This window comes from Acartia tonsa, chromosome 13 (assembly GCF_053477335.1).
Source record: "Acartia tonsa isolate MP-2025a chromosome 13, ASM5347733v1, whole genome shotgun sequence".
NCBI classification, from domain to species: Eukaryota; Metazoa; Arthropoda; class Copepoda; order Calanoida; family Acartiidae; genus Acartia; species Acartia tonsa.
The window spans coordinates 9,603,393-9,624,841 of NC_137272.1; the positions used below are offsets into that span (position 1 = coordinate 9,603,393).

The 21,449-nt window shown below is 32.7% G+C and overlaps 2 protein-coding genes across 2 annotated transcripts; one reads left to right on the forward strand and one right to left on the reverse strand.

Annotated features, from left to right (window-relative positions):
* Positions 1-824: 824 nt before the first annotated feature.
* Positions 825-21,449, forward strand: LOC145304460 (uncharacterized). Its single transcript, XM_080146340.1, has 14 exons — positions 825-917; positions 1,736-1,797; positions 2,612-2,722; positions 3,393-3,473; positions 4,159-4,244; positions 4,941-4,982; positions 5,240-5,305; positions 9,750-9,845; positions 10,160-10,236; positions 10,925-11,059; positions 11,663-11,755; positions 19,739-19,840; positions 20,646-20,815; positions 21,195-21,449. The coding sequence occupies exons 1-14, from the start codon at positions 839-841 to the stop codon at positions 21,447-21,449; spliced, it is 1,455 nt and encodes a 484-aa protein (XP_080002466.1). The 5' UTR covers positions 825-838.
* Positions 12,847-17,294, reverse strand: LOC145303757 (uncharacterized). Its single transcript, XM_080145366.1, has 5 exons — positions 17,176-17,294; positions 14,671-14,737; positions 13,999-14,076; positions 13,380-13,437; positions 12,847-13,056 (listed from the first exon to the last, which is right to left on the reverse strand). Exons 1-5 carry the CDS (start codon positions 17,227-17,229, stop codon positions 12,987-12,989), a joined length of 327 nt encoding a protein of 108 aa, XP_080001492.1. The 5' UTR covers positions 17,230-17,294; the 3' UTR covers positions 12,847-12,986.

Sequence of the window (21,449 nt, forward strand, 5' to 3'; positions counted from 1 at the left end):
AGGGAGCGGTCAAACGGTCAATAACATTTTTTCTCAGAAGGTCATTGATATCTAAGTATTCACCAAAAAAATTTTAGGTTTCTCCTTATACACAAAAGTCATAATGTAGAAATTAAGATTTTTTTAGAATTTTTTTCTAATTTTGGTGCTACCCAACCGACTTTGACCGGACACCACGACCGACACAGACCAGATATCCTAATAAAATCAACTCTTGCCGACGTATAATTACTTAAAAAGTCATGAAGTCACAGCACTCCATCTTACCTACAAAAAAAATGAGATTGAAAAAACTAGAGGGGGGGGCTCTTGGAGCCCCCCCCCCCCCCCCCGATCTGTAAGGGTTAACTATTGCGCGGTTTCCCTATAAGTGCCTAGCGAGCAAAGAAACTCCCCAACTATTAAATTGAAAATAAGGAAAGGTGGTTGTTTTATCACCTAAGGTTAGGCGAGGTTATATAGTCCCACAGGTTTAGTCCCACCAACTAAATAACCTTTAAATAACTTCTAATTTATAAATCAGCGGCTACGCCAACAGTAGCCTCTAGGGGCACTTAAGGTGGGAGGGGTAAAAGTCTAACACCCACCCCAATTTCAGTTTTAAAAATTTAATGTTAAAACAGTATTTTTTGGAGGGGAGGGCATTTTTTTATTGGGAGGGTTGAGAAACCCTTTCCCAGAATAATCGAAAACCTTTATTGGGGTTATAAGAAGCTTCACTGTAAAGGAGAACCATATTGGTTCAACGGCTAGGGAGAGCCTTCGCTACAGACAAAAAAGCTTACTACTTTATAATATAGGATATTGAACCTATTTTAAGTAAATCAAAGATGCCAATATGAAGTTTGAAAAGGATAAGTTGTTATTTGTAGCATTGCTTATCATTTGGGAGGCAAAATCAGTTGCCAGTCAATATGGTAAGTACTGCTAAGAAGATATTTATTTACATAATTATTAAAAGCGAAGCTTTTTTTATAATTATTGAAAACGAATCTTTTTTATAATTAGGGTCGGTCCGTCCGTTCGAGATAGATAGCTTTTTTTTGTTATTTAGGCATGTTAAAGTTGTCCTATCGATTTCAAACTTTAGATGGTCATTCCTGTAGTAGTTTGGTACGATTTAGAAAGCTTAGCAACTCTATAATCATTACCAGAATGTCCGTGCGTCCATTTTAAACATGTTGATTTTTCTTTTTTTTAACAACAAATTTGTGTGTGATCTAATTATCCGTTTGATCTGATTTTAGTATATAGATTCCTGGGACAACAAAGTACAATATTTTAAGCGAAGCAACTCTATAATCAAGTCCTAAAAATGTAAGTATGTCCATAAACATTATCCTGTATCGAGCAGTTTACAATAAATTTACTTACAATTTTGCTTCGACTTTTATACTTTTATATTCAGATTATTCAGTTCTGACACTATACAAGTGTTAATGTCCGTTTGTCCTACCGTTTTAGTGCTTCGCTTTTATGAATGTTGTCTTTCTTGTTTTTTTTAAAAGTAACAGGATGATGTAGAAAGTTTAAAACTATTTTTAATGGAGGATACCTCTACCCTTCCAAAAAGAAATTGCTTCATGCTCCCCCCCCCCCCCCGCTAATAAAAATAAATTTTTAAACTCGAAATTTGTTATATGCTGTTCTTCTTTATTAACTTGCTTTGCAGCTAAAATTAAATGGATTCCGGGCCATAATAGAAAAACTCCAATTTTTTCTTCTTTTTTTATAGAAGAGACTCCTGGCTTTTTCAAATGTGTTGATGATGATTCTAATATCAATGCACAACAAAATGTAAGTGACATTTTTCTTACCATACAAGCCAAACATTTATTCTATTATTTTATTCTCATCAAAACGCAGAGATCTTGAGAGATAAGACAATGGCCAATAAATTTATATTCATCCCTAATGATTTGATAAACAAAATTACCCCAACTGCAGATTTAAATTATTGGTTTAAGTATTTGTAGTTTGGCACCAACCAATCAAATTTTAACAAAAGGGTTCCACGCCAAACGTAGGAGTGGAAAAACATCGGAGTGGACAAACGCAGGAGGCCCAAACGTCTGAGTGGACAAACGCAGGAGTTTTGGGACAAACGTCGGAGTGGACAAACACAGGAGTCCCAAATATTTTTTTCAAGTTTGAATTGTTTTTCTCAATTTTGAATTTTATATATACCCCTACCTCGGTCCCGTTATTTTTCTTAGTTAGGTTAGGTTGGGTTATAGGCCAGGGGGCTGAGCGCTGCAGCTAGGCAGGCTAGGGGACCGAGCGCCGCGGCCATAGTCATTATTTTGTAGACAGGGATGTACAAAAATTTCAAATTTGTCATATTATTAAAATAGCGGACACTCCTAGGTTTTACTTAACCAATGTCCACTCCGACCTTTGTCCACTCCGATGTTTGTCCCACTCCTATGTTTGTCCCACTCTTACGTTTAGGACTCCTGCGTTTGGGACTCCTGTGTTTGTCCACTCCGACGTTTGGGACTCCTAAGTTTGGGGTAGGACCAACAAAAGTATCACCAGGTCTTAAGCCAACTTAGAAGATACTAGTGTAAAATCTTTTTGATTATTAATCTGGTTGTACTATATTTCTTAGATTGACCGAGTAAGCCAGTATTCTAATAACATGGCAAAAGTTGGTATACCTCTGGCCTGCGTGGAAATTCACAGAGACGAACGGCCAGACGCTGAATACATTGTTTGGAAGGTAATTTTGTTGAAGCCATGCTAGTCTATAATTAGGGTCAGTCCGTCCTTAATGGAAAACTATTATTGTTAATTTCCTACCGATTTCAAACTTTTTATGATGATTATGACAACAGTTATTTAAAATTTGGAAAGCTTTGCAAAGCTCGATAAAATAATCCTAAAATGTAAGTATGTCTGTTCAAGTAATTTTAGGAAATTTTGTTCCAACTTCAAAATAATGTGAAATATTACAAGATTTGAATTATTCTATAATTGTATATGTTTGTTTGTCAATCTTGTCTGAATATTTTGTTAACCTTCGCTTTATGAATGAATTCATTCTTTTTTATTAATTTAAAATATTAATTTTCCTGTATGGCTTCGAAACCAATTATTAGCCGCTTGTTTAAACCAGTTCTTATAACATCGTATTACAGAAAATGTCCGCTAGTTAACCGGTTCTTATCCATACTGAAAAATGCATTGTATTGCATTGTACATTTTTAAAAATAATTATATAAAATTTTATCCCTTCAGCTCCTCTTGGCCTACAAAACTGATTTTTTTATTTTCATATCTGCAGAAAGCTGTCTATTGTCTAAAATGCAGTGTGATGAGTAACTTTTCTTCATTAATCTGCAAAGCTTTAAAAGCCAGTGTACAGCTTTTGTTTATTATATGATTTTTAGGATTCTGATAGAAGCTGTAAATGGGCAAATACAGATCCAACAACTTGGGTAGAAGGTGATTGTCAGCAGACCAGGTTCTCGGTATGTAACATTCTTGAAATTAGTAATAGCAGTTACGCCCCCTAAAAGCCTCTAGGGGCACTTGGGGTGGGAAAGGGTTAAAATGATAAAGTAAAAATAATTTTTTTATTTTTTTTAGGGGGGGAGAGGGCGTTTTTATTGGGAGGGTAGAAATTCCCTCCCCGAAAATAGTTCCAGGACCTATGAAAAGCTACATTGTAAAGGAGAACCATATTGGTTGAGTGATTAGCGAAATATTTCGGTACAGACAGACAGACACACACACACACACACACACATATACGTCAGATCATATTACTTTTTTTATATTGATACTATTATTTCTAACTTCCAATTTGGCTAATAATTAGTAACAAAGCAACTCTAAAATTAACTCTTTATATCCGTATTTATGATTGTGCTGTTAAGATTACCTTACTATTTCGCATCCTATTGATTATTTAAAATTTAATTTTACTTATAAGTTATTTGTGCAAAAAAATCTTCGAAAATATTTGTAAAAATTGTAAAAATCTTCAAACTTTAGTTTTCATTGACATCTGAAGAAAGCAAACATGCTAAAAGAAATTTGCAATGCCTGAATAAATATATTAAATTCATATTTTGTTTCTGATTTTTTTTACCACTGAAAGCTTTTTTAGCACTTTCAACGTCAATCAATGTTTTTTTTTATAAATATATTTAGGTGTTCAGAAAGTCTGAAACCCCCCTTGCAACAAGTTGTGGGGATCTTCTTTTCCAAAGATATGTTCAAATGCCTGAAACATACAGGTGGGTAGAATTGCAGGGAGGGAGTGGACATTGGACTGTAAGTACACAATGTTTTATAATAATTTTGTATTATTGTTTGATTTGTTTGTTCATTAAGTTGAGCATCAAAACTTTTTAACTAATAATTTTAATTTACAGAAGGAATTATTTATTTATCATCATTGAATATCAATTTATCGTCCATTGTCTGATCCCTTAAAATCTCTAGTATAGTTGACAGGAAGGCTTCAAGCGTCCTTCCGTTATAATATACGGGAGATACGGAAAGTGTCATGAGTGACGTCATAAAAATCGTTTAAATTCATATTTTTTAGGGGGTTCCTTTCCCACTTCTCTCGTCCCACTTTTTAGATTTATTTACACATGAAACTTTCCGTATCTCCTAATATAAGGGATCAATTTTATAGATTGGTATTTAGGTTAGACATCGTATTTTTTGTGAATATTCCTTGCACCAACGAGTATTCAACATATTATTTATTTGGTCCGTGTGTCTGTTGGTCATTCTTCAAAAAAACCAACAAACATGATTTATTTACATCTATACAATGTTATGTCTTTCTTTTTTAATTTTGTCACTTTTTATGACCACTAAACATAAGCCGTATATCCTGTTTTGTCATTCTAAGATTTTTGTTCTTCACTATAAGGATGTAGTCATTTTTTAATATCTCTATTATTTAACCTTTATTTCAGAATCAAAGCAAAGGATCTTACAGGAACAGATGTGGAAATACGGTAGGATAAATATATAATTTATACTATTTTATTTTATAGACCCTGCGGTACAACCCTGTATTATTTATAACCTAACCTAATTTAGACTCAGGTCAATATGACAAAAAAAATATTACCTTACCCTCTTATTTTCAATTCATTTCAAAATAAGAGAGGAACCGTCAGAGATGTTTTTTTCTACTAGGCACTTTGTATAAAAATAAAATATGATAAAAAAAATTTTTGTGACAATTTGTAAACAGATTTTTTTCTCCCAGAACTAATTGCTTTATGATGGAACATGAAAATAGAATGAAAGATGTTGATTATGAACTTGGATACAGGTACAAAAAAAGCAGCAAATAGTGCCAAATAAAAAATGACGTCACAAAATATAAATGACCAATGATAGGCCAGTATAAATTTTACTAGTATTTTTATTTAATAGTCACTTACAATGTATATTAGCCTATCATTGGTCATAAGTATTTATAACGTCATTTTTTTATCCAGCTCTAGAAGCTGCTCCAAACTTAAAGGTTTCCAGGATAAGAAGCGATGAAAAAATATGTTATCAATGTGACGTAATAAAAATAAGGGAATATCTATCTCTTTTTTAGGGGTTTTCTTTCCCACTTCTCCTCTCATCTCCCTCATTTTATTACGTCAAATAGATCATTTTTGACACAATTTTAACACAATTTGGGCTTTGTCGACTTACGGAAAAAGTGAGTTATATGGCAGATGTACAGTTGTTAAAAAGTTGAATGAGAGAGAAAATACGACAAATTATAATAGTCTTTAAAAGTGACCAACATACCAACTAACAAAATAAATCATATACTGGATATACTATATTTTACAGTTTTGCAAAAAAATTAAGTACAATTTTGTCAAATACATTTATATTTTGCTTATTAAGTTCTAACACTTTATATAAGTTACTAGCGGCTTCGCCCCTAGCCTCTAGGGGCTTTGCCCCAAGAGGTTTGATCAAACCAATTTTTCGTATTTTAGATTTAAAATAACAAAGAAAAAAAATTTGGGGGGAGGAGGGGTATTTTTCATTTTTCGGGGGGGGTTGGGGGTGTCCCACCCCCCAAGAAAATAGTTATAAACCTTCCCGGGACCTATGAGAAGCTACTCTGTAAAGGAGAACCCGATCGGTTTAGCGGTTAGCGAGATCCTTTGCTACAAACAAACAGACAGACATTGTTCTACTTTGTATTATAGATTTATTGTTTGTCCTACCGTTTCTGAGCTTTCCTTTTATGGATGTTGTCATCCTTAATCTAATAAAATTTAACAGTGATAAATAGTACATCTTGTCTTATTTGATAAAGGTCCTTAATATATATGAACCAGAAACTAAGAAGTGAACCTGATAACTTTGCTGCCATCACATTAAGAGATACTTCAGGAAATGTAAGTTTTACGGAACAAAGATACTCTATTATTCACTTTGTCTGTCAATCCGTTCATAAATATTTTGGCTCTTTACCTGTGATGGATCTTTAAATCGTTTAGTGGTGCGCTGAATCGGGGCGATCCAGTTCGGCGCACCTAGATATTATTAGATTTCAATCTTTAAGTCAAAATGGAATGGGCGATTCAGCACGCCCAGTGGCGCGGTACTCAACGAGTGACATTGCCGCGCCAAACTTGGGTGAACTGGATCGCCCCGATTCAGCGCACCACTAAACGATTTAAAGATCCAGCTCTGGATGATCACGCCAGGAATGGGATATTACTTAGTCACTTGGTTATAGAGCACTCTTCCCTTTCAAAGTTAGATAAGAAACGGGGGGAGGGGAACAGTCAATGCCCACCTCCTCCTCCCTTCACCCCCTTAAAATGTTGAAATAGAATATTCATTCTATATTTACACAGCTTCGCAACAAGTGTATATAATGTGGTTTTTTTTTAAATTCTGCTTATAAAGTTTTGATAATCTTCTGTTGAATCAGAAATTCGCTTTTATGGTTTCTGTTATCCTTGTTTTTTGTTATATTTATTTTTTTATGACAATGAAATATGAAAATCTTCCGTGTAATCTATCCACAATCTTTTGTGCTTCACTACTTAAGGATGTTGTCATTCTTGTTTTTATTATTCTCTAAGATGCTTTTAAATGATAAATATTTTAATATTTTTTTCAGAATTTAGTCGAGGAAAACTTTTTTGCCTCTAGACCTGCTTTTCCATATGCAGGTTATAGTATTGACTTTAGTGTGAATCCTTCGGTGGAAATAAACTTTAGAGGGTAAGTCAACAAAGTTATAACTTTTATTTTTTAATGTTAAAAAAGTATTATCTTTTTAGCGGATTTTATCTATAATTAATTTTGTCTTTTAGTCCAGAAATGGAGGGATTTTATTTTCTCTTGTCTTGGTCTGCTTGTCCATTTATGAATGTTTTGTGCTTTGCTTGGGCAATGGTTCAAAACTATTCTTAACAAATCAGATTTATTTTTGCATAAAGTAAATTTGATCCAGTGACCATGAACTAGTTGTCAGTAAGATTAAATTAAAGCTGAAGCGTACTGGCCATGATATAAAGAGTGAGATTGGCAGACAATATGATTCTTCAAGATTAAAGGACCCAGTGATAAAGAATGAATTTGTCTTAAAACTCAGAAATAGATTTCAAGTCTTAGAGGACCTAAATGACGAGACTGAGATCACATGGACTTCAATTAAAGAAAACTTTCAATCTACTGCTAAGGAAATCCTAGGACACAAGAAACCAGAGAAAAAGGACTGGATCTCTGAAGAAACATGGAACAAAATAGAAGAGAGAAAGAATCTTAAAAACAAAATTCATAATGCTCAACATTTGGCTGACATGGGCAATTTAAGAGCTGAATATACTGCTAAAGACAAAGAAGTCAAAAAGCGCACAAGGAAAGACAAGAGAGATTACATTGACAATCTGGCTGAAAAGGCCCAGAGAGCAGCTGACTTCGGTAACATGAAAACAGTATACAACATAACCAAGCAATTAAGTGGCAAATATAACAAAAAGAGTGGTGAAACTATCAAGGCTAAAGATGGTAAATTACTCACTACAGAAAAAGAAGTTGCTGAAAGGTGGAAATCGCATTTTGAAGAAGTGTTGAACAGACCTGAACCTGAAATTACTGCTGAATCAGAACCAGGACATGAAATAGACATAGACACAAGACCACCAACTATTCAAGAAGTTAAAGCTGCTATACATAGTCTAAAGAACGACAAAGCACCTGGACCTGACTTGATAACTGCTGAAATGCTTAAGGCAGACATAGATTTTTCTGCTAGGACTCTGACTGATCTCTTTGATAAAATTTGGAGACAAGAAAAGATACCAACTGACTGGTCTAAAGGTATAATCATAAAACTACCTAAAAAGGGAGATTTGAACAATTGTGATAATTGGAGAGGAATTATGCTGCTTTCTATCCCAAGCAAGGTCCTATGTAAAGTTATTTTAAACAGAATTGATGAGAAAATTGACAATAAACTAAGAGAAGAACAAGCTGGGTTCCGTGCTGGAAGAGGCTGTGTTGACCAAATTTTCACCCTTAGGACAGTTATTGAACAATGTGTTGAATTTAACAAGCCACTCCATGTAAATTTTGTTGATTTCTCTAAGGCCTTTGACTCCATACACAGACAAACACTCTGGAAAATACTAAGAAGTTATGGTATACCTGAAAAGATGATAATTATGATAACTAAATTTTATGACAACTTCCAAGCCTGTGTTTCAGTTGGAAACAATAAGACATCTGATTTCTTTAAAATAAGCACTGGAGTTAGACAGGGATGCATTTTATCACCTATTCTATTTATATTGGTCATTGACTGGGTGATGAAGAAAACCACAGAGGACAAAAAACGTGGTCTCCAGCTGGGCATACTAGGACACCTAGAAGATCTGGACTTTGCTGATGATCTGGCACTGATTTCAGAAACAATTAAACATCTACAAGCTAAGACAGATAGACTAGTCAAATACGCAGGACAAGTCGGGCTCTTTGTTAATGTCAAGAAGACTGAAATTATGAATATACCTACAAACCCTGATCAAACTATAACAATAAATGGTGAACAATTGAAACAAAGCAACAAATTCACCTATTTGGGGAGTGTTATCAGCAGTGAAAATGGCTCAAAAGCTGATATTAAAACCAGGATTGATAAGGCTAGGGTTGCTTTCAACAGTCTACACAACGTTTGGAATTCAAAGAAACTTGCTCTGAAAACAAAAATCAGACTTTACAACAGTAATGTAAAATCAGTTCTTCTTTATGGAGCTGAATGCTGGAGAACTGTGAAAACTGAAACAAATCAACTTAATGCATTTCACAATAGCTGCCTAAGAAGAATTTGCAAAATATTCTGGCCAAACAAAATATCAAACATTGAGCTGTATGCTAAGACCAAGTGCAATAGTATTGAAGCAGAAGTGAAATTTAAAAGACTAAGATGGCTAGGACATGTGCTCAGAATGGAACAAAATAGGTTTCCAAAAAAGTGCTTAAAATGGAACCCCACCACTGGTAAACGTAAACGGGGACAACCAAAAATGACCTGGAGGCGGAGCACTGAAAAGGACCTCTTTAATTTGAAATTAACATGGGGAGAAGCTGAAGCACTTGCCAAAAAAAGGAATTCATGGAGGAGCAGGGTGGCCGTATTCTCTGGACTCCACAGTCCAAAAGAGAGACGCGACTGAACTGAAACTGAAATTTGATCCAACCCTCCCCACAAAAAAAGATAGCTAGTACTATGATAAATGTTTTAGAACTGTTCATATTTGGGGAATGGCCATGTTTAAGCCAAGATTTACTGAAACTGTTACCTTGAAAATGAGACTCAAGTTTGACAAATCAACAATCAGGTAAACAAAGGAAATTACACTGGTACCCAAAGTTTAATAACCACGTTATAATATTGGTTACCTCATTACTTTTGGTACTTTAATTGAATTTTTTTAGACATTATTTGGATTTTTTAGTTTGGTATTATCCTCATAGGATTAGCCGCGGGCGCTAGGCCCCCTAGCATATAACCTAACCTAACCTAATTATTTATTCTCAATTTATATATTAAAAAAGGTGGGGATAATGTTCGACAAACACTTTAAAGAAAATTGCCTATATTCTAAAAGTATTTATTACTACAGTCAACCATTGTTTTAAATTGTATTTACAGTGACTGGATAAATCCTGCTCCTGCTAAGGGTACTGATGACCCCATAACTGGATATTACCAGTTTACAATTGATCCAGGTATGGTTAGTAATCCAGCTGCGATCATTTAATCAAATATATATCAGGGATAAATAAGACAATGGACGATAGATTGATGTACTTTTTCAAGAAGGATATGAGAATTACCCCTTCTGAAGATTACAATTATTAGTGTAAATTTAGACACTACAAGTTTGCAACCAACCAATCAAAATTCAATAATGTTTTCAAAGATTTTGAGCCAACAAATTATTAATAGGATTATATCGGTTTGTTAGGCGCTAGTTGCTATTTAATGAGCCGTTAGGGAGGGAGGTGACATTAAATTACAATTATAATGGTACGTAACCAGAGTTTATGAACAGAAACACGTTTTCCCATTCAGTGTCCTAAAAACTCTGGATACTTTTTATTGAATTTTTGATATTTTTGAAGTTGATAGTGTCCAAACTTGTCAACCAATAATATTAATCTACTGATGGAGTAATATTGCTTATCATCCAAGTGCACATCAATTTATAGACCAGTCCCATTAGGATATAACCGGACAAATTGTCTCAAAAATCAGCCATGTGACGTCATAAGAGTGAGGGAGATGAGAGAAGTGGGAAAGAATACTCTTAAAAAATAGATGAATAATACCTCATTTTTATGACATCACATGATTTTGTCCGGTTATCATTAGGATCAATATTAATACAATGACTTTCATTATTTTTATTGCCAGCAACCAGTTTGGACTCGGCTGGGCTGTATCACTTCAAGCATCCTGAGGATGGGGAGCTGCCAGTCCACTTCTCTGCCAGCAGTGTGGAGCTCACACATGTGTCTGGGGCAACTAAATTTCTCATTGACTTTCTTGGTAGGTTTTTTGGTATGCTTATTACTAACCATGAGGAACAACACTTATCGTAAATTTAGGCATGTTATTTCAAACATGGCACAATGATTCATGAAGCAGTTAGATATAGATTAGAAATTGTAGCAACTCATAAGTATATTAAAAGTATTTTGCTTTTTGACAACAATTTTTTTGTTATATGATTATCCAATTCATTTATTGTTGGCATGCTAATTTTACGGACGAAAAGTCACTATTCATAAAGCATCTTTATAATCAAGTCTTAAAATTTAAGTATTTCTGACTCGTATTAAGAGTTCTGTATTCATCTAAGTTTGAGACAGATTTACGCAGAATTTAGATTTAGAATATATATTGTAAATACAACTTGGAAATAATAGGGTTGTTTTCTATTGTTTGTTTTTACTTTAGGTCATATTGGGTTAGGTTTTATTGGGTAATGGGTAGCCCCAGAGGGTTTGGAAAGAATAGGTCCCGCAGTAATAGAGTCCCACATGGCAAGATTGGGCATTGAGTAAAGAATCTACCCACGGTTTCAGGGGGTTTCAGTGCTCAACAGGTACTTTGTGTAAAATCACCTAACTGTTTTCTGTAATTCTCCAGGTATATATTACGACCATGACAAAGCCATAGCAGGAACAGATCCGATGATGAACTCAGCTGACGGTCTCCTCATTGCCAATGTTATCTCTCCAAGTAAGTGTATGAATATTAAAGAAAAATGTAATAAAATGGCAAAATACTGAATTTTCCCCTTTTTTACATTTCACCTTTATGTAACAAAATTATTCTTGTTTTTTAAACTTTCTAATTAAATCTTAAAAAGTCTGATTTAGCAACTTATAACTAGAACGATATTTTACAAAAGTTTCAATTTTAAACCATTTTTTACTTATCATAAAAGAACGAATTATTTCATAAATATATTTTTTTATATCCTTTTAGCAGAAGCAAAAATAAAAGTATTACCAAATTAAATAAAAACATTTTATAATAATTGTATGTTGATAATATGAATATCTTGTAAATATAATATAATGAATGACTAATTTTAATCCAAAATGTACTGTACTCTTTCTTTAAAAAGAACAAAAACAGCGCAGCAATATAGCAAGGTTGATCGACAGACCGACGGACCAAGTAAATTATATACCTGATCAAATGAACAAGTCTGTTTGTGATTAGCTACTTTTGCATATTGTCATTCTTGTTTAATTTTAAACCACAAAAATCAAATAATAGCAATAAATTATAAAGTTATATTTCAGTTGAAAATATATAAATTAAGAGATACAGCTTATATAGATCAAGTTAGATAAAAAGGAATAGGTATATTTAAAAACTTGAATTCTGCTTACAGTTAAACTACCGGCGGCGAAGTTTTAGTTGGTAAATCATAATAATGATAATAAGTAGAAGTGACAAAACCTATCCTAAAATAATCAGTAATGAAAAAGGACAAAATAATGGGTGCTTTCCCTCCACACTCCTATTTTTTAAAATAAATTAGAAATAAGGGAGCTAAATTTGTCTAACCCCTGCGAGGGGGACCTAACTTTCCGGGTGGTTTTAACCCTCCAGGGCATATACCTGTAAGGTAATATCTTGCAGGGCTAGCCGGTTCCAATATGTCCTAACTTAACTTGCCCTAAAACAAACAAAAAGCTACCCTTCCTCCCTTATTTTAAATTTATTTAAAAATTTAAATATAGGGATTTCGGTGCTCAACAGTTTTTGTGAGTGAAATCGCCAAATAATTTACTGGAAGCCTGTTATTTATACATTAGTGAATCTTGATTTTTCAGATTTTTTTTGAAAGGTTTTGTACGACTTATACTTTGACGCTCATCATTTTCTTGAAAGCAGCCTTCAAAATTAAACAACAAAGATTTCATTTTTCTTGATCTGATTATTTTGCTTCAAATTGTTAGCATAACAAGTCACCACAAAAAGGCCATTTTCTGGAGCTATAGCATTCGGTCAGTATTTTTTGTCTCCTAGAAAAATAGACTTATTATATACTAAAGTCCAACACATTAATCCAGTTTAACTTTGCCCTATACCGGTAGGGGTCAGTTGCCGCCGCAGTATGTGGTCGGTTGGATAACGGCGGCGGATTCTTACACAATTTTAATATTTATGTAGACAATTAAAATAAGCTTTTGGTGAAAGTTCAGAAAGTTGAAATTGCGGTCACATGAGCCATTTTTAATAGAAATGTTTGCCAAGCGCTTTCTTAAACATACAATAATTTTAGGACATTAGATAAATGAAAAATATAATTATTAAATAAAATCTTAAATTTTATAAGATATCTTACCCTCCGAATCTTCTGACATAACGTTTAAATATACATACATTGTGGTGTTCACTACAGTCTAAAACATTACATTATTAAATGTCAAATAATTATTATTAAATTTTTGTCTGTATACTGATATTCGGTTTTATCTTAAAAGACATTTTTTTCCAAAACCTTGGCTGCTAAAGTTTATAGAGTTTAGTGGGTTCAGAGATGAGAAAATAAAAAAAAATTTCTTTGGCTGTCTTGACCTGCATGCCACTATAACTAATGAACTAATGAAACTTTCCTTTCTTTGGCTATAGTTAAAGACTTAGGCCGTTGTCATAGAATGCCATTCTCCAAGCAGACAAAGCTTACTAAACATAATCAAGACAATATTGCTCAAGATAAATTTATTTTGGTTGGTTATAAAAAAAAATATTTTTAACCCATTGGTTTTTTCCTAATCAAATCCCTTTTTTAGTATTTTTCAAAAAGAAATTTATCAAGTTCTGAAGTTTTCTTTCAACTTAATTGTGATTATCCAAAGTTTATTCTAGCTAAATTGTTATAATTTAATCAATAACCCATCCCTCTGTATGAATTTAATAGGTCTTATAGTAAGCATTTCATTGAATTAAACTAACAATATTACCTCTTCTGCATGCTGTAGTTTTTACTGTTTTATAGCTATGTCCTGATTCATAATCGTCTGAAATTTCTTTCTCCAATTCTTAAAAGTAAAAAAGATAATGTTAAAAAAGTAAGCTATCCCTCTAAAAACCTAAAGGGAGTAGGTTTGGATGGAAAATATAGTTAAAACAATTAAGAATGTATAAAATGCGTTTTCTCTTAAAGTGCCTTGTTGAGCATAAAACCCCCTCTTCCTCCTAATTTTTATTACTATTCGGGGTGATGGGGCCTCTTATTTTGATTATGCAAAAGATTTTTAAAATTTTCTGACTTTTCAAATGGCACAAATATGCAGCTTTTCTTTTCCATCCATCCTGGCAGCCAGAGGCGATATCCAAAATCCAGGTATATCTAGTTATATCTTTTTATAAATCTAAATGTCTAAAACATTCTAAATCACATTATCTTTGCCCTTTTTTGCTCCAAACACTAAGTAACATTGATAATAAGCTTACGCCCCACGCCTCGGAATAGGACTAAAAAGGGTAGTTTTTATTATTACTTTAGATCTTTTTAGTTTAGTTTGTTATAATTGGTACATGGTATCCCCGCATTGGGCTAAGCATAGAAAAAACTGTATGAAAATGAATCAAATGAGTTTTAAAGGAATTATTACTTTAATTTAAAAAGTTACCATCTAAATATCCATCTGTATATTCGTCTGGGTCAGTATAATCATCATAATAGTCTGATGCACCACCCTAAACATGAAAAGCAAGAAATTAAATGTATCTTTTAATAGTTATTTCCCGCATCGTATTATTAACAGCTTTACACAGATATAAAATGTACAATTATAAGATTAGAACAAGTTTTTTCAGCCCTGAGATGCCGAAGGGACATGCTAAACAAACTGGTTTTAATCTTATAATTGTACATTTTTATATTCATAGAAAATTGGATATAATACTATGCTAGACAAATTTTTAAGTATGGCTGAGAACTGGTTTTAATCCACCGGGTATTAATCGGTTTCGAAGCGATACGGAAAAAGGTTTTTAAATTTATACAGGAAGGGATACACAACGGTAAATAATTTGCACTATGGTCAATCAACCCTTTCACGCACGATCCTTGTCTGAAAGTCCATCTGTGCATTATAATAAGTTGCACCCGTTCTGGGCCAATACATTTTCTTCTATACTAACAATCTATGTCATGCACCTTGACATAGCAATAGTAGGAATGTATTTAGCGTCTAAGTTATGACGGTCTGTTTGGACGAGATTCGAACCTACACCTGCGCTAAATTTTACGCAAGAGTTACAGGTCTACTAACAAGTGTTAGAATTGGTTGCCCATTAGAATTAGGGATTATAAGGGATAAGACAATGATGTACTTGCCCCCAACCATGAAAAATAACTTAAATCTTTTAACAAACCAATAAAGGGTTTATTTTAGTCCCCAATGTTTGAAGACCAACAAAAAGAAATCATATTTATAAAACTTTGGTTACCAGTGTAACTTAAAGTCCAATGTTCCCACCTTCCCACATTCAAAATAATATTCTTCAAATATACAAACGTAGGAATTTTTGTTTATCAAGTTTGATTCATTGTCTTATCTCTGCATCCATGATCTAAATACTTTAATATATATTTAATACTAGCGGATTCGCCCCTAGAGGCATCTAGGGGCACTTAAGGTAATGGAAGGGGAGGTAGTTAACCCTAGACTATTTATTTTAATTTTAAAATAAAGCAATAGGTGTGTACTTTTTTCTAGGGGCGATTTATCTTGGGATGGTGTAGGTACTAGGTACCCTCCCCAAAACTGTTATCAAAATCCTTCACTATGCACACAAACACCAAATAGACAGACAAACATTTTGTTACTTTTATATATGGATTCACAGTTATGAATATGAAAAATTCCTTCTCAAAAATCAAGTTTGTGATATAACAATATCCCATTACAACATGAAAGGAATTAACCTTATTAATTAATGGCTTTGATTTTCATTTTTGAGAACTATTTTGCTAACCCCTAAAAAATGTTTAGCACGATAGAACCAGGGATAAGGGATGGGAAACGTAGGAAAATATTATTTCAGGCCTATTTCAAGCCTAGGCCTATTTCTAGCCTAATAAACCAGTTTTGGGATAGCGCAGTGGTTCGTATAAAATGCTAATGAAAAAGCTGTGTGTGTGTGTGTAGATAAAGTATAGAATCAAATTCAGGTAGCTAGTTTAAAGTAAAAAACATAACTTTTTATAAACCTATATAATGGCTTTTGTTAAAATGAAGTTTTTTCTCTCCCAAAATTTTTTATCTTTTACTTTGGTAATTTGAACTGTCAGAAAGCTATCGTTGGGTTTCCCTCAGACAGATTTTAGTTTGTATTATTTGCATTTTTATTAATGAGTAAAAATTTTATTTGAAAATTTCATTGCTAATTAAAATTCAAATAAATAAATAAATATGCACTTGGGTAACATTCTATCAAGTTCTTTGGATACTATACTGGATATAATGTAATGATATATCTGTACTGTGTTGTATTGTACAAAAATTAGGGTGAAGGTGTTGTATCAACTCCGTACTAAATTTTTAAAATTCAAAATACAACATCTAATTTATAAACTACCAAATGAAAATTCGTAGCTACCTTCTTTCCAAAAAAATAATCCCGTTATTTTTGTTTTTTCTATGTGGCCCTTTTTTAATGTTTAACTCTAAGCAGATTTAATAATTAAACTAATGTGATCTAACACCATTTATATTATTTTTTCGTAGCAGACAAAATCATTATTTTTTCTAGAATTGTCTGCTTGTAAAATTTCCGCCATCTGTGATTTGGGCTTGTTTTGTATCAACCAATCACCAATTGGCTCCGCCAATTGCTGATTGGTTGATACAAAACAAGCCCAAATCACAGAACACTATTGGTTTAGAGCGGTAGCCAATATGAGCCGTCCGCCAGTAAGGTCATTAAATTAGGCAAATGGTAAAAGTTGCATGATCCCTTTCAAAATCAGGCCGAGACCTAATTTATGGCCAGGTTTCCTATCCCTTATCCCTGGATAGAACAAGTTTTTTTTGTTACAGCAGAAACACGCAAAATTTTGATCTTTTTAAAATATTTCCTTATGAACTAATGTAGATTTTATGTAGAGTTTAAATTTATAACAAAATCACCTTGCAATATGTAACCACTGAGAGAAAAACAAGAAAACTAAACTTTAAATCCATATTTATTATATCTTCTAGTGCAATGTTGTTAGTGCTAAAGCCAAACTATAACTGAGCTTATGAAATGAAAATGGGTTGGTGCCGAATATATAACTATCAGACAACACGAAAATTATAATTTAAACAAAGATTTTAAGAGAAACAGGAATAAGTCAGTGAATTTACAAAAAGAGGTGCAATTGATCAAAAAATTTATCAATTTTTTAAAATTTGGTCAAGGAAAAATTTTATTTCGTGTTTTTCATAATTAACATTAAACAATTTAATATTCAAACTTTTTTTAAAAATTGACTTTTCCTTTATGTACAAAAATAACTCATAAATATTAGAAAAATAAGAGTCAAACATCTAATTACAAATTAAGTAATTTATATTTCCCTTTTTTGAACGGATGGACAGACAGATAGACAAAGTAAGTTATAGAGTATATTCACTATAAAATAAAGTTTAGGCATCTAGGACTGTACATTTGTATACCTATTACTTTATCTTTGAAAGGTGTCAGAAAAAAACCTTTTGAATTTTTTAAGCTTAATTAGTATAGCTATTGAAATATGAATTACTAAATAGGAATATTTTAGTATTATGAGAAGTGTATTAGAAAATCATAAAACTACAATTTAAGCAATTATTAAAACTTAAGAAAAATTATGAAATAAGTCTCATATATGAATGTGTTACACGATACTTATATGATATTTTAGAGATCTTAATCAGCAGACAATAATAATATAAAATCTTTACGTTGACCCTGTTTTAAATGCATAATAATTGAAAATACTAGTAGTACAATTAAGCTGACTATAAAGAAATAGGTATAAAAAAATCAGTTGGTTTTGGACTTGACTTCAGTATGATAAGGCCTAAGGGCACGCCAGTGTTTATTCATTGTGAAGTTAAATAAATGTTAAAATCCTGAACTAATATATTAACTCCCCCCCCCCCTCCTCTCTAATAAAAATATAGCTTTTCTTACTTTAAATGTGAAAATGAAAAAATCCACTCTAAAAAATCATGTGTTTTATAATTATAGGCTGAAAAAATATTGTGATAATGTAGAAACTACATATAATGTGTATACATATGTACTAATATATTATACTGCTACTGCGTACTTTTACACTACAGTATATGCATGTTTGTAGTTAGATTTAAATGTGAATTTACCATTTTTACGTGTAGCACGTTTTATGCATAAAATCATGAGAATTTAATAGTGATTCACAACATTTTTAAGTATTTTACAACCATTTAGGGCACTGGAGAATGTATTTTCTTAACCCTAATCCAACTTTTAAAAGTTTATAAAATAAAAAGTCGGGACGACTGAAATTATTTGGACTGTCATGTCTCCTATATTTACCATTAAAAACGGCAATAACGGTAGTAAACTGAAAACGAAAAAAAAATTCATAATATGTAAAACTTTCGTTAACCAGAGGTGGATTCTTTAAAAAAATTAGGGTCGCTTAGAGTGGCAAAATTATTAGTGAGGCAAAATTATTTTTGTGAAAAATACTCTGAAATCGCATTAAAAATTTACAACAATTAAACAAAATCATAAAAGGGTTATTAACATTAGATTTTAAAAAATTTTTTTGTAGATTTTTATGTGATTTTGGAGCACTTTTACAAAACCAATTTTGCCTCACTAAGTGACCCTATTTTTTTAAGAATCCACCTCAGTTTTAAAGTAGTTTTTGATAGGTATATCACTGCCGGATTTCAGCCGGCTAAAAGGAAACATAGAATATTAAAAACGACGGTTTGTCACCACCGTTTTCAAGCTGTCCTAGCTATAGTTAATGGTAAAAGATATGTGGTATATGTATATAAAATGAATATTTCCTAAAAGTTAACATTTTTGTTATTTTAATATCAAAGTGAGCAGGAAGCTCCAGATAAAGTTCATCCAGCTGAATTTTGAATAGCTCCAGGATGAATGGATCTGAAAAAGATACATATTTTGTACCTGCTGATAACTCCCAGCCCCCCATCCTTGCCTAATAAGAAATATTTTTGATGAAAATAAAGATATTTTAATAATGTCTATTTATTTGTTCATGAGTGATAAACCTTGGGAAGATGGTGTATCCCCCCCCCCCACTCACAAAAAATAGTTATAAACCTTCCCGGGACTTATGAGAATCTAAAGGAGAATCATTTCGGTTTAGCGGTTAACAGTTTGTACACACACATAGAAATGCAGAAAGGATGCTGTGAGTATTGGTGCAAAAAATGGGGACATGATTCCAGTGACGTCATATTTTTCTTTCCCGAAAAAGGGAAGGGGGGAAGAAAATCTCTTCAAAAGAGATGGGGAAAACCCCCTTTTCTCCCATCTCTTTTTTTCTTCACCCCTTCCCTTTTTCGGGAAAGAAAAATATGACGTCACTGGAATCATGTCCCCATTTTTTGCACCAATACTCACAGCATCTGCAGAAAGACATCCTGTTACTTTAGACGGTAAATTTACAATTACAGTTCACCAAGTTTTGTATCTGTGTAGGTAAAGGAACTAAAACAAGACAAGACCTGACAGCCACCGAATGCAGATGGGAATGTAATTTTCCTAAATATGAATTCTTTGCGGCAAGACTTGACTCTCCAGGTAATAATATGTTGTAATGTCTACTTGTAATTTAAACCTGCGTTTTATGGCATCACAACCCATTGTTTGGACTATTTAAAAAGGCATGCTAACATGGATCTTTATATAAAAATTCATACAAAAATTATAAAACAATGCCCTTTTAAAAATCTATGTAGTAGACATTTTTTTAAAAGGCGTTTTTTGAGATGACCCCGGTTCACTAAAGGCATCAGTAGTGATTTAAAGATCCAGCTCTATTAATTCTGTAGTTGGATTCTGTCTGTGTGTGTCAGTAGATAAAAATTATTGATATAAAAATACTAAATTACTAAATTGACTAATATATACAGCCCCTGGAGTGTTTCTTACAGTTGTACTTCTATGCAGTTTTTATTATTATTACCTCTACTTAATACATGATAGCCCCTGACAGCTACTGGAGTGTTTCTGAAGTTATACTGAAGGCATAAAGGAAACTCTTTTTATTTCCTTCCTTTAGATATGAAATAAATTGTTAGAGCTAAAATTGTTTATAGTTAGGGTCTGTACTCTGTTTGTCAGAACAATATTACATGAAAGATAATGTTCATATTGTTGTTTTGATCAATTTGTGCAAAAACTATCCATTAGGGGCACTTGGGGGGGGGGGGGGGGGTGGTCAGGAAAGGTCAGTTTTTCTAGGGATATTTTCTCTTTGGAGAGTGGGGGTACCTTCCTCCAAAATAATAATAAATCTTCCAAGGACCTTTGAGCAGTTAGCAAGATCCTTTGATACAGGCAGAAATTCTGATAGACATCCTGTTACTTATTTATATCATATCAGGTGTCCTACAATGCTTATGTGTAGAGAAATCTATGGAGAACATCTATTTCCCAGTGAATAATGCCTTTGGTAACACAGACCCTCTGACTCATGTCAAGTGTGATACTGCTTATTGGGATGCTTTAACTAACAAAATAGATGATAATGCTGCTGTAAAGAAATGGTTTCTGGTAATTCCCTAATATTTTTTTTTCGTTTGATTACTATACATATTATTTTAAGTTACAAAAAAATTTACTAGCAAATTTACTCTATAGTTCACTATGTCTGTCCACCCCTCAGTCAGTAATGCTTTTGAAAATAGGCAAAAAAAAATTGTGTTTATTCCCTATACTAAAGAGCATCCAGTAATTAATTTACTTGGTCTTTGGTCTATCAGTAATATTAAAAAAAATAGAAATATAAAATACATTTAAAGGTTTCATAATCTTTTTCTAAAAAATTTTTATTGAATGAACATCTTCTCATTGAATTATCTTGTTCTTATTTCTAATTATGATTTTTTTGTGCTTTACTAATTATGTTTTTGTCATCCTTGTTAACATTTAGGAAGACAAAACACCCTTACTAATCAAAGATGTTAATGGAACAGAGGGTGCCCAAGTGAATATTTGCAACAAGGACAGAGTTGGGAACATGGTTAATGTATATCTTGCTCATATGATTGGCCTAGACATGACAAAGTTTATCACAGAATTTCAATATGTGGTAATGGAGCACAACCTCACACATTATCCATTTTTTCAAGGAAAAGCATATTTTAAAACTAATCTTTTACCTTACATTTTAGACAATTTTCTATAA